At 44.6% G+C, this 17535-nt stretch overlaps 1 protein-coding gene across 2 annotated transcripts in view; it reads right to left on the reverse strand.

Moving 5' to 3' along the window:
* Positions 1–3155: 3155 nt before the first annotated feature.
* Positions 3156–17535, reverse strand: part of LOC142152134 (TRPM8 channel-associated factor homolog) — a 55255-nt gene continuing 40875 nt past the window's right edge. For both annotated transcript variants that reach the window (XM_075208445.1, XM_075208444.1), the window contains exon 8: positions 3156–3497. In XM_075208445.1, the coding sequence (XP_075064546.1) occupies positions 3252–3497 (246 nt within the window). In that variant the 3' untranslated portion in view covers positions 3156–3251. The remainder of the gene's footprint in view (positions 3498–17535) is intronic.

Here is a 17535-nt window from a genome sequence, read left to right on the forward strand (position 1 = left end):
GTCACGCCCATTCACTGCAAGCACAGCACGGAGGAGCATAGAAGAGACTCAGCGGCACGGGAAAAGAAGAGAAGGGGATCAGGTATGTTAAGGGGGCCCCTATATATATATATATATATATATATATATATATATATATATATGTAAAAAAAAGTGATTATATATATATAATCACTTTTATTTACATACATATATATTTTTTTTGCACCTACACACACACATTATTTATATATATATATATATATATATATATATATATATATATATATATATTTAGGGGCCCCCGGTGCACTGCATTGCCCGGGAGCCCATAATGTAGCTAAGGTGGCCCTGCAAGACTCCAGTAAATTATGTTCCCTAAGAGCATGTCTGGAGCTGAAGAGGAGTGGTTCTGCATAATTGGATGGACAGACTGTAGGAAAAGAGAAAGAACTAAATCATACACAGTACAGTAGTGGAGACTGTCTGCTTTCACAGATAGTTGCTGTGAGAGAGAGACTTAGCTAATTGACAGGAAATCTGTAGTTTGTGTGACTGCAGATTCTATCTTGACCTTTGCAGGGACAGCTATAAGTGAAGAAAGCAGTGTCGGACTGGGGCATGAAGGGCCCACCGGTTGACTGCAACACTAGGGGCCCACCAGAGGGGGTGTGGTCAGCCATCATAGAGGCGGGACCTGACACTAGAGGGGGAGTGGTCAGTCCACGAAGGACAGCTAGCACCTTAGTGTAGTATATAAAGCATACAGAGTGTGTATAAAGAATACACAGTCTTGACCTCCCCCTTAGATTGGGCAGAATAGTCACCAAATACAAGATTGTCCCACTAGACCAGGCTTGGCTAACCTGTGGTACTCCAGGTGTTGTGAAACTACAAGCCCCAGCATGCTTTGCCAATATATAGCAGCTTATTGCTGTAAGGGTATGCTGGGACTTGTAGTTTTACAACACCTGGAGTACCACAGGTTAGCCAAGCCTGCACTAGACTCAGAATATTTGACAGACTGTCCTACCTGTTGTTGTCACTTTTACCACCTGTGGCTGCTGGTTTCTTTAGTTGCGACTTGTCTGGATCCTGGAATGTTGAGGGCCCTATTTGGAAAAAATAATGGGTACATTTAGAAACGCCAACCATTTCTGCCATTAAATCAACAGCACCCACATTTAATAATTAGGCCTCTCTCCAGCTTCAACATTAAAGTAATAGTGCTCACATTTGATAAATAGATCTATTTCCCTCCAACCAACCCCAACATTAAATTAATAGTATTCTCATTTAATAAATAAACCTATTACCCTCCCTCCAAACAGCCCCAGCAATAAATTAATAGCATTTACGTTTAATACATCCATTTCCCACGACCATTCCTAGCATTAAATAATCAATATTCACATTTAATAGATAGCCCTCCTTCCCACACTCAGCCCCACATTCAATTATAGACCCAAACCACCTCAGCATTAAAGGTCCCATCACCCCCTCCCTATAGTGTTCTCTGTGCAGCCCCCCCTCACTATAGTTTAGTATAGTCAGCCCCCCTATAGTTTAATATAGATAGGCAGCCCCCCTATGCCACATAGTAGGGCCCCCAAAACAATGTTATGCCACACAGTAGTGCCCCCAAAGCAATGTTATGCCACACAGTAGTGCCCCCACTGCTATGCCACACAGTAGTGCCCCAAATGTTATGCCACATAGTGCCCCCAATGTTATGCCACACAGTAGTGCCCCAATGTTATGCCACTTAGTGCCCCCAATGTTATGCCACACAGTAGTGCTCCAAATGTTATGCCACATAGTGCACCCAATGTTATGCCACACAGTAGTGCCCCAATGTTAGGCCACATAGTGCCCCCAATGTTATGCCACATAGTGCCCCCAATGTTATGCCACACAATAGTGCCCCAAAGTTATGCAATATAGTGCTCCCAATGTTATGCCACCCAGTAGTGCCCCAAATGTTATGCCACATAGTGCCCCCAATGTTATGCCACACAAGTGACCACAATTCACATACACTATATATATATATATATATACAGGGTGATTCAAAAGTCGCAGTACACCCTTTTATTTCAAAAACTCTACAGGAATCGGGCCGATTGGCCGATTTCAAGATGGCGCCCATGTTTGGTACATACCGTAAAAGATAGACCACTTCACCCATACCTTACTGGAGTATTCAGGTTTCCAAATTTCCTGTAGAGTTTTTGAAATAAAAGGGTGTACTGCGACTTTTGAATCACCCTGTATGTGTGTATATATGTATATATATATATATATATATATATATATATATATATATATATATATATATATATATATTTAGTATATTGCAATTGAGCAGCGGGGACGCAGGGTCCTCGTGAGGGGCCTCCAGGTAAGCTCCACCCACGGGTAAAAGGGGGTGTGGCCGTAAGGTAGCCGGAGCTACCGGTGGTTTCACCGGTAGCCCGTTGGGCCAGTCCGATGCTGGAAGAAAGGACTGATAATACATTGAGGCAGAGAATAGGTATAACATAGCCTTACAGACTATGATCTGCAAAATGGAAAAAGCATCACAAGGTTGGAAGACTGCCTCTGAAGAAGAACTCCACCCAAAATAAAACATTTGATGAGTTAATAGCATACTTGCCAACTCTCCCGGAATGTCCGGGAGACTCCCGCATTTTGCGAGAGTGTCACGGACTCCTGGGAGAGTGTGGCAATCTCCCGCATCTGGCAGAATTCTGCCCACTTCCTAGTGAAGTGGGCAGAATTAGGTCCAAAACGCCGCGATTCACCGGGAATCGCAGCGTTTGGCCCCGCCCCTACTGGCAAATGACGCGTTTGTGTCATTACATCACGGGGCCAAAATGACGCAAATTTTGGAGCCCCATCCCCATCACGCTCACCTCCCCCGGCAGGCTCCCGGAGCAAGTCTTCAGCAAGTTGGCAAGTATGGTTAATAGCACCTATGGATGGACATGTGTATGTGTTTGCAATCCCTGCATATGTGATTCACGTGGGAGCAAATCTTGGTGTAGTAAATAGGGTAAGTTTTCAAAGATCTCTAACTGAAAAATAAGATGTTTCATACAAAGCAACAGAATCATCATCAAATACAAATACAATAGTTATTTAATTATAAATAAAAAGAGTGTAAAGACTGATGATAAGGTAAAGATCATATGTATTTATTAAATGACAGCATTTTATAAAGCACAAGAACAGATGAATGCACAAAATGCTTTGATTTCATGTGTTTACTGTTATTTGACATACATCATCATGGGATTGTTCTCCCATGGAGGCAATGTGGACAGTTTATTGCTGGTTGTCTCCTCAATGGGCCAGCCCCAGGCCTGGAAGAATGGAGCCAGGTTCTTATTGACAGCTTCAGAAAACTTCTCTGCCCAAAGATTCATCTTATCCTTATTGTTGTTGCTGACATTTGACATTGTCTGGTACTCAGAGAAAAGACGTTTAAAAGGATCCCAGCCAAAGCCCTCTTGCAACTGAAAAACATATAAGCTATAACATGTTACTTATACTGGATATACTTAAGTCTTACAAATACATGTTATTTATATAGGAACATATGAATGGACACATTATGGATTTGGTAAAATAAAATTTGTTCTGCTGAACGTAAAAATTAAATATAAATAACCATGTGTTTATCCTTTATATACATAAAATATAAAAATAGGTGGAAAAACTAATTTAACTGAATCAGCAGCAGATGCGGGAATTGACAAGGGAGCAGTCCGAGGGAAACTGCCGTATAATCAGTTCCCTTCTGGAGCAGTGAGGTGGTACAGTTATGTGAGGGTAGTTAGGTGGATAATATTATGCAGAGTAGAGCACTAATGAGTGATTATGATAACTGTGAAAGGGGTTTAATGGAGTATAATGATGATGAATGGGGGTTAATGATATAGGATTAGGCCTTAATGATTGATAGAGCATTATAATTTAATTTACACTGACGATGAAAGGGGGTTGAAGCCATATCACTCAGACTTGGTTGTATCATGTATGGGCAGGGGTCTGGATTACTCCTTAAAACTGCATGAATAAGTTGTATTTTGTATTCCAACTTGATTCCATCTGTACTTCAGGTGATTACTTGTACCACTAACTGCTGTGTAAATGGTCCTTATAAGGACCCTTTAAGAGCAATAAGCCATCATTGCTTTCAAGATTCTGCTTGATGCCTATTGCCTGCTGTGTCCTGTGACCAGCTGATAAGAGCTAACACTCATAACCATATGAGCTTTGAATCATGACAACCATAGTCCTGATCCAAAGTAAGCGGAGGAAGCAGTCAATCTTCAGCAAAGAGACGGTTGCAGCAGCTATACCAACTACCCAGAAGTAAGCGGTTCCAGGTGTTAGGGAAGGAGCCTGGTGGTGGCAGCACTATCCTCCTAGAACTAGTGCACAGTTGGCATTTGCAGTTGGCGAGTGTCTGGTGGCAGGTGACACCAGTAGGAGTGGTCTGTAATGGCAGATTACTGATGGATGGAAATAAACCCAGATAAACTGTATCAGACTCCAAAATGAGACTGATATGGCAGAGTAAGCCCATCCAGTCACAAGTTATTACTGGTGGCACCAGTGGGGATTAAAAGGACAGGGAGACAGCGTAAGCCCATCCTGTTACAGGAGTTATCAAGAGACAATGGTGAAAGAGAATTAAAGAATGATTAGTTAAAGGTGGAGGATGAAGGGTTAATGATTGATGAAAATTCAATATCTTGGGAGCAATCATATTCACATCTGGGGGTAAATGTATCAAGCTGCGATTTTGTAAAATCAGTGATTTTCTCGGGAGAGTTGCAACTCGCAGATGTGTGAAGCTGAGATTTCATGCAAAATCGCCAGAGTTGTGCTTGTGTCAAAATCGCTATTTGCAAAATCGCCAGAGATCAAACTCTCGACTGTTTGCCACTGCAGCTATACAGCTCTCAAATGTATGAAGCTGCGAGTAAGCAAACTCAGGAGAGTTTGCTTTCTAACAAGCCAGATACAACACGCTGCTTGATAGCAGCGTGTTGTATAAACACATCACTGTTGCACTGCCTGTCAGTGTAAAAACTGTAAAGAACAGATGAAAGTAGAAAAAAAAAAAAGCGTGGGGTCCCCCCTTTATTCATGCTTAACCTGTCACGGCGCTTACCTGTTTCAGCGCCGATTCCCCGCTCTGTCCCGCCGCACTTCCGGGTAGGTTCCGGCGGAGGTCAGCTGATCTCTGGGCGGGGAATTCAGATCCTACTTTAGCCCTGTCTGTGTCAAAGCAACGTGTTACCTGCATCTGGCTGCACTCCCTGTGCTCCTGTCTCCCTTGTGCTTCCCCTTTGCTACTCCTGATTCCTGTGTACCGAACTGGCTGTATTCCTGACCATTCTCCTGCCTCATCCCTGGAACTGCATATTGGACAGACTTCTGTGTACCGAACCGGCTATATCCCAGACTACTCTCCTGCCTCACCCTTGGTACTGAATATCGGACTGACTCCTGTGTACCGAACCGGCTGTGTCCCTGGCTATCCTTCTGCCTAAATCCTGGTACCTCATATTGGACTGATTCCTGTGTACCGAACCGGCTTTATTCCTGACTACTCTTCTGCCCCTTGGGGCTACACCGCGGATTGTTTCCTACGTACCAACCAGCTTCCACTCCAGGCTGCTACCTTCTAGATATACGGTTAGTGAACCTGGTCATATGTTCCCTGTAGATCTGTTCGTGCCTCTGCATGTCCATCTCATAGAACTCTCTCCTTATGTCAGTAGGCTAACCTGGGAAGCCGCGACCTGCAGTTCTCCGGCAGCAAAACCCACCCTGCCTTGCGGCGGTTCTTGGAGAAGACCGGGAGGGCCGTTAGACTCCGCGCCCTAGGAAGGCCGGCGTAAATACTGACTAAGGTAACCTTGAAACCTAGCAGTTTGCTCTGACCCACATATCTATCTGATGGACGGAGACGGGAACCCCTCTGCTAGGGAGTTATTGGAACACTTAGCTGTCCGGGTAGAGGAACAGGAAAAGAACCAGGCACAGTTACTTCAGTTTCTTCAGAGCATGTCTGCTCGTCTGGACACACTTCAGAATACCGTTTCAGCTCAGGCAATCCAGGCAGCTGCACCTGACCCTCCACCAATTCCTCCTCAACCTGCTCCTTCCCAGGGGGGTGCTGCTGCTCCTCTCCTGGCAATATTTCAACTTCGTATCCCTAACCCCCCAAAAATGGGGATCCCAAGGCATGCCGTGGATTTTTAAATCAGTGTGCTATTCAGTTCGAACTTCAGCCAGGAAACTTCCCGACGGAAAAAACTAAAGTAGCATACATTATTTCTTTTCTGTCCGGTCAGGCTCTTGCCTGGGCATCTCCTCTATGGGAGCACAAAGATCCTTCACTACATAACTGTTCCACCTTCCTGGAGACCGTCAGACATATCTTCGATGAACCAGGACGTGTCTCCAGCGCTGCTTCTGGCATCCTTCGTCTGCGCCAAGGCTCTCTTACCATAGGCCAGTACGCTCTTCAATTTCGTACCATGGCGGCCGAGCTACGCTGGAATAATGAACCCTGGTAGCTACCTTCTGGCAGGGTTTGACCGACTGCATCAAAGACGAACTGGCAGGTCGTGAACTCCCAACTTCTCTGGACGCTTTGGTCTCCCTATGTAACCAGATTTACATTAGATTCCGTGAACGCTATCAGGAGAAGGAGAGTTCCCGTCGTTCTCCTTTTCATCTGGTCCCACGTTTTCAGAGTCCGGTGGTGTCTGAGGAGGAGCCAATGCAGTTGGGAAGAGCTCGGCTCTCTCAGGAGGAGAGGGAGAGGCGATTCAAAAACCGTTTATGTCTTTATTGCGGAGAACCTGGTCATTTGTTAAACAATTGTGTTAAACGTCCGGGAAACGACCGAGCCTAACTGATGGTGGAGAGGCCAAGTTAGGTGTACGTATTTACTCTCCTGTTGATTCTAGCTTTTCTATCCAAGTTCTGTTACAATCATTTGACAAGCAGCTTTCTCTTCCAGCACTCATTGATTCCGGAGCAGCAGGGAACTTCATAAGAGCCAATATAGTGGAGAAGTTGTCCTTACCTACCCTTCCCTTGGATCCCCCGATTGCTATCACAGTCATCGATGGAAATCGCATTACTGGAGGATCGCTCAAGAAACGCACCATCAAGCTCTCTCTCCGCATAGGAGCCCTGCATACTGAATCCATTTCCTTGTTAGTTATCCCAGAGGCTATTAATCCTCTTATTCTTGGTCTTCCTTGGCTCCAACTTCACTCTCCCACTTTAGACTGGCACAGTCCAGAAGTTCTTGCCTGGGGCCCGGCTTGTCATTCTCGCTGCCTTCCCAGGATCAATAGGCTCACCAATAATGAACCTTCATCACTACTTACGTCCACTGGTATTCCTCCTCAATACCGTTCGTTTTCAGATGTGTTCTGCGAAAAGGAGGCCTCCAAGCTACCTCCTCATAGACCTTGGGATTGTTCTATTGAACTGTTACCAGACAAAATACCACCTAGAGGACGTGTTTTTACACTGTCATTGCCAGAATCCAACTCCATGTCTCAGTACATAGAAGAAAATCTAAGAAGGGGCTTTATTTGGAAATCCTCCTCCCAAGCAGGGGCCGGCTTTTTCTTTGTTAAAAAAAAAGGACGGGGGTCTACGTCCTTGTATAGATTATCGTGGGCTGAATGCCATTACTGTGAAAAACAAGTACCCTTTACCATTGATCTCGGAACTATTTGATAGAATCAAGGGGGCTGCTATATTTTCCAAACTAGATCTTAAGGGTGCCTACAATTTGATCCGTATCAAGCAAGGGGATGAATGGAAAACTGCGTTCAATACCCACGATGGACACTTTGAATATTTAGTTATGCCCTTTGGGTTATGTAATGCCCCCGCAGTGTTTCAAAACTTCATCAACAAAATTTTTCAAGATTTTCTCTACCAGTTCATGGTGATTTACCTGGATGATATCCTGATATTCTCTCCTGACATTGTTCTGCATCGCCATCATGTTTCCCTGGTGCTTGAACGTCTTCGTTTACATCAGCTGTTCTGTAATCTGGATAAATGTATCTTTGAGAAGGACCATCTTCCCTTTCTTGGACACGTGATCTCTGGTTCTGGGCTACACATGGATCCTGAGAAAGTAAAGGCGATTTCTGAATGGCCTCAGCCGATAGGTCTGAATGCGATCCAGCGTTTCATAGGCTTCGCCAATTATTATCGACATTTCATCAGAGGCTTTTCTTCAGTGATCGCACCCATTACGGCACTAACTAAGAAAGCTATCAATACTAAACTTTGGCCTCTTGAGGCAGAAAAGGCCTTTTCTTCCCTAAAGAAAGCCTTCACGTCAGCTCCTATTCTTCATCAACCGGATCCTACCTTTCCTTTTTTCCTTGAGGTCGATGCATCCTCTGTTGGAGTAGGGGCTATCTTGTCACAGAAGGACTCCTCTGGAAGATTGTCTCCTTGTGGCTTCTTTTCCCGTAAACTTTCTGTTGCAGAGATGAATTATGGCATTGGATATAGGGAACTCCTGGCCATCAAATTAGCCTTAGAAGCGTGGAAACATCATTTGGAAGGAGCCAGGTTTCCTATCACGATTTTTACAGATCACAAGAACCTTTTATATTTGTAAATTGCTTCTTGCTTAAACCCTCGACAAGCCAGATGGTCCTTGTTTTTCTCCCATTTTGATATGATCATTACCTTTAGACCAGGTTCTAAGAATAAGAAAGCGGATGCCCTTTCGCGATCCTTTGATGCCATGGATTCTGTAGAGGATATTCCTAAACCAATCTTGGGTCCGAAATGTATACTGGCCACCCCTGCTCATCTAGTGATTCTTCGTGGGAAGACCTTTGTTTCTCCTCGTCTTCGGTCCAGACTCCTCAGGTGGGCTCACGCCTCTCGGTTCTCTGGTCATGCCGGGATCAAGAAGACTTTGGATTTCGTCTCCCGTAATTATTGGTGGCCATCTATCCACTCTGACGTTCAGGAGTTTGTTACGGCATGTTCCACCTGTGCCCAGAACAAGGTTCCTCGACAAGCTCCCTATGGGTTGTTACAGTCTTTGCCCATTCCGGATCGTCCATGGAGTCATCTCTCCATGGACTTTATCACTGATTTACCCCCTTCAAGAGGTTTCTCCGTGGTTTGGGTAGTCACAGACCGTTTTTCTCGGGCTGCTCATTTCGTACCTTAAAAAGGCCTTCCATCTGCTCCAGTCCTGGCACAACTTTTTATAAAGGAAATATTCCGCCTCCATGGTTGCCAGAGGTCATCATTTCAGACCGCGGAACTCAGTTTGTTGCAAGATTTTGGAGAGCCTTTTCTCGTGTTTGTGGAATCAAGTTGAATTTTTCCTCTGCATACCACCCCCAAAGTAATGGTCTCACGGAGAGGACTAATCAAGAGCTTGAGAAATTCCTCAGATGCTTCATTTCAGCTAAACATGACGACTGGGCCGATTTGTTACCTTGGGCAGAATTTGCTCACAATAATAATTCTCATGACTCTACCTCAGTTTCTCCCTTTTTTGCTCTCCAAGGAAATTTAGACTGTAAGCCCCAATGGGGCAGTGACGGATGTGAGTGAGTTCTCTGTACAGCGCTGCGGAATTAATGGCACTGTATAAATAAATGTTGATGATGATGATAGCATAAGGATATCCTTACAAAGAACTAGAGATCAAAAAGGGTTTGAGGTAACCATAGGTTGAAAGTGGTTCTTATCTGCCATCAAATTCTATGTTTCTATGTGTGTGAACACACCATTGCTGTACTCGAACTACGCCAGCCTGCACTTTCCTTCCTCTGTTCCGCCTCTCTACACATAAAGAGGTGTAACGGAGATACTTCTCAGTCTATTCCCAAGACCTAGGACCTGATTCATTAAGGATCTTAAATGAAGAGGATCCTTATTTCAGTCTCCTGGACAAAACCATGTTACCATGGAAGGGGTGCAAATGAGTGTTCTGTTTTGCACATAAGTTAAATACTGACTGTTTTTTCATGTAACACACAAATACTTGATAGCTTATTTGTACACTGACATTTAAAGTTGATATTTGTCTGTTACATGGAAAAACAGTCACTTATGTGCAAAACAGAACACTCATTTGCACCCCTTCCATTGTAACATGGTTTTGTCCAGGAGACTGAAATAAGGATCCTCTTCATTTAAGATCCTTAATGAATCAGGCCCCTAATCCTTTTCACTGTGTATGTGCAGTAATGAAAAGTGCATTTTCCACCTCTGAATCAGACTCTACATGAGCCCCAAAATGTTCACTACATTTGTATTTGCCTTCCATAAATAATAATAAGGCACTTAGAGCATTTAAAAGTCCCATTTTTAAACATTTGTTTATGAATTGTAGTAATGTAGTAGTATAGTGACAATATAAAACCAAAAGGCAACATGCATGTAAACAGTGTAGTTCTCAAAAAGAAATTAATACACATTAATAAGTCACAAAAACTCACAAATTCTATTATAAACCTTTGGTAGTCTGGAAGAAACTGGGGTTAGGATAACACAAGGCAACAGAATGATTAGCATATCTCATTTAATGTTAGTGAGAGACATATATTTATATTTGCTTGTCTATATAAACTCAAGTCATGGTCACCATGTATGACTGGATACACCGTCTCCCACCTGAAAATGTAAAGAGACCATTTTTTGCATGAAATTATTTCTGCTATCAGCACATGGTGCCTGGTATATTCTTGTAAATGCATTGTGTATTTTAGGTACTGGTATTTTAAGGAGAACTTCTTTGTGTAATATTATGAGAAAGAAAATCATGTGAAAATTATCCTCTGGTCTCAGGCAGGTGGGCAAATGGTGTTACATTTATTAGCTGCACAAATGAAATCTATAGCTCTCCTTGTATTAGCTGCAGCTTGGCAGCCTGGAATAAAACCTACTTAATTCAGGTGAGCCCAGGGCCGGATTTACCGCTAGGCAACCTAGGCACCTGCCTAGGGCCTAGCGGCTCTGGGGGGGCACAGCTGGGGGGGACAGGAGTAATTTAAAAAAAAAAAAAAATTCGGCCCCTCCCCCGACTCGCGGCATCCCCCCCCCCCCCGCGACTCGTGGGGGGGGGGTGCCGCGAATCAGAGGAGGCGGGGGGTCGGGTGCCGCGAATCGGGTCCTGGCAGCCTCTTCTCCTCTCAGTGATAGAGAGAGGAGGAGAGGCTGCCGGGACCCGACGAGCGATCACGTGACTTTCTCTTTTTTTTTTTTTTTCATCTGGACTGACGGAGGAGGAGCAGCGCGCAATAGAAAGGTAAGTAAAACAAGGGACAGAAGTGGTGATGGTGAAGGGGCACAGAAGTGGTGATGGTGAAGGGGCACAGAAGTGGTGATGGTGAAGGGGCACAGAAGTGGTGATGGTGATGGGCACAGAGGTGGTGAAGGGGCACAGAAGTGGTGATGGTGAAAGGGCACAGAAGTGGTGATGGTGAAGGGGCACAGAAGTGGTGATGGTGATGGGCACAGAGGTGGTGAAGGGCACAGAGATGGTGATTGGCACAGAAGTGGTGATGGTGAAGGGCACAGAGGTGGTGATGGTGAAGGGCACAGAGATGGTGATTGGCACAGAAGTGGTGATGGTGATTGGCACAGAAGTGGTGATGGGCACAGAGGTGGTGATGGTGAAGGGCACAGAGGTGGTGATGGTGAAGGGGCACAGAATTGGTGATGGTGATTGGCACAGAGGTGGTGATGGTGAAGGGCACAGAGGTGGTGATGGTGAAGAGGCACAGAGGTGGTGATGGTGATTGGCACAGAAGTGGTGATGGTGAAGGGCACAGAGGTGGTAATGGGCACAGAGGTGGTGATGGTGATTGGCACAGTGGTGGTGATGGTGATTGGCACAGAGGTGGTGATGGTGATGGGCACAGAGGCGATGGTGAAAGGGCACATGTGATATTGTGAAGGGGCAAAAGTGACAATGAAGGGGCACAGTGTGATGATAGAGGGACAAAAGTGACAAGAGCACATACTTGGATTTATGCGTATTATTTTTGCAAACAACTTAAGTAAGTATTTCTGCCCTGACTTCAATATTTATTATGTTGTTTTGACCCAACTACTTAAAAAAACGGGACTGCTTGGTAATTATTTAGGGGTGCCTTTTTCTGCAGCAGGGTGGCCTTGCTCTTTACACATGTTAGGTACGCCCCCAAAGATGCAAGCCACGCCCTCACCTCCTGCGCGGCGGCACATGCTTTCATACTTTCATATCTACTTAACTATAGGGGTATATGGTAGGCATGCGGCGGCACATGCTTTCACTTCTACGTAACTATAGGGGTATATGGTAGGCTGCAAAAATATAGTGCTATGGATTGTTGCAGGGAGGGGCCCCAAAAACAGTATCCTGCCTAGGGCCCTATGAGGTCTAAATCCGGCTCTGGGTGAGCCAGTGCTAGTATAATAGAAGCAAGTCTGTTCCCAAACAATTTAGCAAGTAGTTTTCAATCCATGTTTAAAAGTGATATGGGCCTATAATTGGCATACATGCTAGGATCACAACCTTCTTTAAGAATAACAATGATATCTGCTCTAGTGGGTCTCTTTCAAATTACTTGCCTTGTAAAATTGCATTAAATAAGCATAAGAGCATAGACATCAAGGCTTCACAATTTTTTTTAAAATAAGATGCTGTAAGAGTTTTTGAGGGACTTAAATGTCTGCAGGATTTCTTCCTCTGTGATTTACTTATTTAAGGCAGAAGATTGTGCTTCTAACAATTGGGGCAAGTCACATGTGTGTAAGGAACCTAATATTTTCCTTGTGAGTTGATCAGTAGTTAATGATTATTACTATAAAGGGAGAGAGACATAATATGTTTGAAATCTCTATGGGATTTTTGGGGTGTCTTAGGCTAGGTACACACTGGAGGTTTTTCATTGAATTATCGGGCCAATCACCCGATAAACCCTCGGCCATATTTTACGTTAGTGTGTATATTTACACGATGAATCACAGTGGTTCCAAAGTGCCGATTGTCATTTCATGTGGTTGATCGTACTGTTTAATAATCTCGTTCCGATCACCTTCCAATCATGTAGTGTGTATGCACTAACGATCACGATCTCCATAGGGTTTACAGAGTCATGGTCTTTTCAGCCGATGCAGGCAATGAACATGTCCTGGTGACTAAATGTGTAGAGTGCTGTAGATGGAACAATTTACTCATTCGTTGTGAGATTGAATATTTTGTTTCAGACATGTGGATTGCTTTAATAAGGCAGTTAATCAGTGTGACAGGAATGAATGAATGCATATTGTACAGTCATTCTCTAGACGACTATAGTACCAGATTAAGAGCACAGATCTGAAGGTAAATCATGTCTAACGTGTATGCATGAATCGCCCAACTGGTCGGACCTTCAGTCGCAAGTACAATCGTTGACCTGTTTACACTGGACCCTCCTGAAGCCTGGACCTATAGAAGCAAGCCACGTCATCTGCATTGTTCTATCTGTAACACTGAGGGCTATATTTACTAAGCTGCGGGTTTGAAAAAGTGGGGATGTTGCCTATAGCAACCAATCAGATTCTAGCTTTCATTTATTTAGAACCTTCTACAAAATGATAGCTAGAATCTGATTGGTTGCTATAGGCAACATCCACACTTTTTCAAACCCGCAGCTTAGTAAATCTAGCCCTGGGTGTATATAATTGTTACGGTTCAGATGCCTTAGTCAGTATTTACACAGGCTTACCCAGGGCGCAGAGTCTAACGGCCTTCCGGTCTTCACCAAGAACCACCGCAAGGTAGGATGGGTTTGGCTGCCGAAGAACCGCAGGTCGCGGCCCCCAGGTTAGCCGTGAATTCCAGGGTCTGGAGGTCTGACGCGGAAGCCGGCTAGATGCATGGTATCAGTTGTATGCCGTAGGAGATGAATCCAGAGGAGTAGAAACACAGCCAGGTCGGTACACAGGAGGTAATCAGATATACAGTGCCAGAGGGAAATCCAGAGAGTAGTCGAGAACACAGCTGAGTCGGTTCACGGGATGGTCAGTCCAATTCGCGGTGCCAGGGATTAAGCCAAAGAGTAGTCAGGTCACAGCCAGGTTGGTACACAGGAGTCTGAGGAAATATACACAGGGAAAGGAAGCCAGGAACAGGAAACACATTGCTCTGACACAGGTAGCATGTCAGAGCAGAGTAGATATAGAGATTTGAATTCCCCGCCCAGGAGTCACATGACCTGACGCTGGGAGAACCCGGAAGTGCGGGCGCCATCGGAGGACAGCGCTGAACTGCGCGGACACAGCTGCCAGACGACGCTGACAGCGCAGCGGAGCGGGGAACAGGTAAGTTCATGACAGTACCCCCCCCCTTCAGGGGCGGCCTCCGGACAACCTATAAGGTTTTTGAGGGAACTTTGCATGGAATCTCTTCAACAAACTTGGAGCATGAAGATCTCGTGCAGGAATCCAAGAATGCTCTTCAGGACCGTAGCCTTCCCAATCAACCAGGAACTGTAAGGAACCTCTGGAAATCCGAGAGTTTAGAATCTCCTTAACCTCAAATTCCTGATCTAGCGCAGAAATAACAGCAGGAGGTTTTTTAGAAGAGAAAAACTTGTTAATAACAAGTGGCTTGAGAAGGGAAATGTGAAACACATTGGGAATCCTTAAGGTAGGAGGTAACTTTAATCTAAAGGCCACTGGATTGATGACCTCTAAGATCTTGAAGGGACCAATAAATCGGGGAGCGAATTTCCTAGAGGGAACCAGCAAGCAAAGATTCTTCGTAGACAACCATACTTTGTCACCAGGGGCAAGTAATGGAGATGGTCTTCTTCTCTTGTCAAATGCTTTTTTACTGATGGCAGAGGTGTGAAGCAATTTGCATTTAATTAGATCCCACCTAGCCGAGAAGTCCAATAGAAGGGAATAAACTGCAGGAACTCCAGAAGCGGGTAGATCCTTGAAGGGCGGAACTTTAGGATAAAATCCTTGAAGAGCAAAAAAGGGAGAAGTGGAGGTGGAATCATGCAAATTATTATTGTGAGCGAATTCTGCCCAAGGTAATAAATCGACCCAATCATCATGTTTAGCTGAAATGAAACATCTGAGAAATTTCTCCAGTTCTTGATTCGTCCTTTCAGTGAGACCATTACTTTGAGGATGATATGCAGAAGAGAAATTGAACTTAATTCCACAGACACGAGAAAAAGCCCTCCAAAATCTCGCCACTAACTGAGTTCCCCGATCAGAAACGATAACATCTGGACAGCCATGTAGGCGGAAAATCTCTTTGATGAAGAGTTGAGCCAAAACAGGAGCAGAAGGGAGACCTTTTAATGCCACAAAATGAGCGGCCCGGGAGAGACGATCAGTGACCACCCATACTACTGAGAAACCTCTGGAGGAGGGTAAATCTGTGATAAAATCCATAGAAAGGTGACTCCAAGGTCGATCTGGAATGGGTAGAGGTTGCAGCAGACCGTATGGAGCTTGACGAGGAACTTTGTTCTGAGCACAAGTGGAACATGACGTCACAAACTGTCGAACGTCCGAGTGGATAGATGGCCACCAATAACCACGGGAGATAAATTCCAAGGTTTTCTTTATACCGGCATGACCAGAAAAACGGGAGGCATGGGCCCATTTAAGGAGTTTTGATTGGAGATGTGGAGCAACCAAAGTCTTCCCGTGAGGAACAATAACACGAGTAGGGGTAGTAGCCAAAATACATTCTGGATCTAGGATGGGTCTAGAACCCACTTCTTCTGTATCCATAGAGTCAAAGGAACGAGAGAGAGCGTCAGCCTTCTTGTTCTTGGACCCTGGTCTAAAGGTAATGATCATATCGAAGCGGGAGAAAAATAGGGACCATCTGGCCTGATGAGGATTGAGGCAAGATGCAGTTTATAAATACAGCAAGTTCTTGTGATCTGTAAAAATTGTAACAGGAAATCTGGCTCCTTCTAAATGATGTCTCCAAGCTTCCAAGGCCAATTTGATAGCGAGGAGTTCTCTATCTCCAATGCCATGGTTCTTTTCGGTAGCCCAAAATTTATCAGAAAAGAAGCCACAGGGAGAAAATTTTCCAGTAGAATTCTTCTGAGACAAGATAGCGCCCACTCCAGTAGAGGATGCATCTACCTCAAGGAAAAAAGGGAAGGAAGGATCTGGTTGCTGAAGAATAGGAGCCGAGATGAAGGCTTCCTTAAGATACTTGAAGGCTTTCACGGCCTCCGGTGGCCAGGTTTTAGCGTTGGCGACTTCTTAGTCAAGGAGGTAATGGGTGCTATCACGGAAGAAAACCCTTTGATTAAGTGGCGGTAATAATTAGAGAACCCAACGAAACGCTGGATGGCCTTGAGTCCTACCGGTTGGGGCCAATCAGAAATTGCCTTTAATTTCTCGGGATCCATACGTAATCCGGAGCCAGAAACCACATGACCAAGAAAAGGGAGATGCGTTTTTTTCAAAGACACACTTGTCCAAATTACAGTACAGATGAAGTGACCGAAGGCGTTGAAGGACCAAGGAAACATGATGGTGATGAGTAACCATATCAGGAGAAAAAATCAGGATATCATCTAGATAAATCACAACAAATCGATACAAGAAGTCCTGAAAAATCTCGTTAAAGAAATTTTGGAAGATGGCAGGGGCGTTGCAAAGTCCAAATGGCATAACTAGGTACTCGAAATGCCCATTGTGCATATTAAACGCCGTTTTCCATTCATCCCCCTGTTTGATACAGATTAGGTTGTAGGCCCCTTTCAAATCAAGTTTAGAAAATATTGACGCTCCTTTGATCCTATCAAAGAGTTCAGAGATCAATGGCAAGGGGTACCTGTTCTTCTTAGTCATGGTGTTGACGCCACGATAATCTATACAAGGACGCAATCCGCCCTCCTTTTTTTTTACGAAAAAGAACCCGGCCCCTGCTGGTGACGAGGATTTCCGGATACAACCCTTATTCAAATTCTTCTTAATATATATGGACATAGCATCTGATTCGGGTAGAGACAATGGAAACACACGTCCTCTGGGTGCTATCTTGTCCGGCAACAATTCTATGGCACAATCCCAAGGTCTGTGTGGAGGTAACTTGGAAGCCTCCTTTTCACAAAAGACATCAGAAAAAGAATGATATTGAAGAGGAATACCGGAGGATGTGGAAGGACAGGCAATAGCGGGTCTATGAATCTTGGGAAGACATCGGGAATGACAACCTGGACCACTTGCAAGAACTTCAGGTTTCTGCCAATCTAAAGTGGGGGAGTGAAGTCTGAGCCAAGGTAGGCCTAGAATCAAAGGGTTGATAGCCTCCAGGATGACTAAAAAGGAGATTTCCTCAGTGTGTAAGGCTCCAATGCGTAGAGAAAGGTTGACAGTTCTGTTTTTAATGGAACCTCCAATAATACGGCTGCCGTCTATAGCTGTAATAGCGATAGGTGGATCCCATGGTTGCATGGGTAACGACAACCTCTCTACGATGTCAGCTCGTAAAAAGTTCCCCGC

The sequence above is a fragment of the Mixophyes fleayi genome, chromosome 4 (genome assembly GCF_038048845.1).
Source record: "Mixophyes fleayi isolate aMixFle1 chromosome 4, aMixFle1.hap1, whole genome shotgun sequence".
In the NCBI taxonomy this organism is placed as follows: Eukaryota; Metazoa; Chordata; class Amphibia; order Anura; family Limnodynastidae; genus Mixophyes; species Mixophyes fleayi.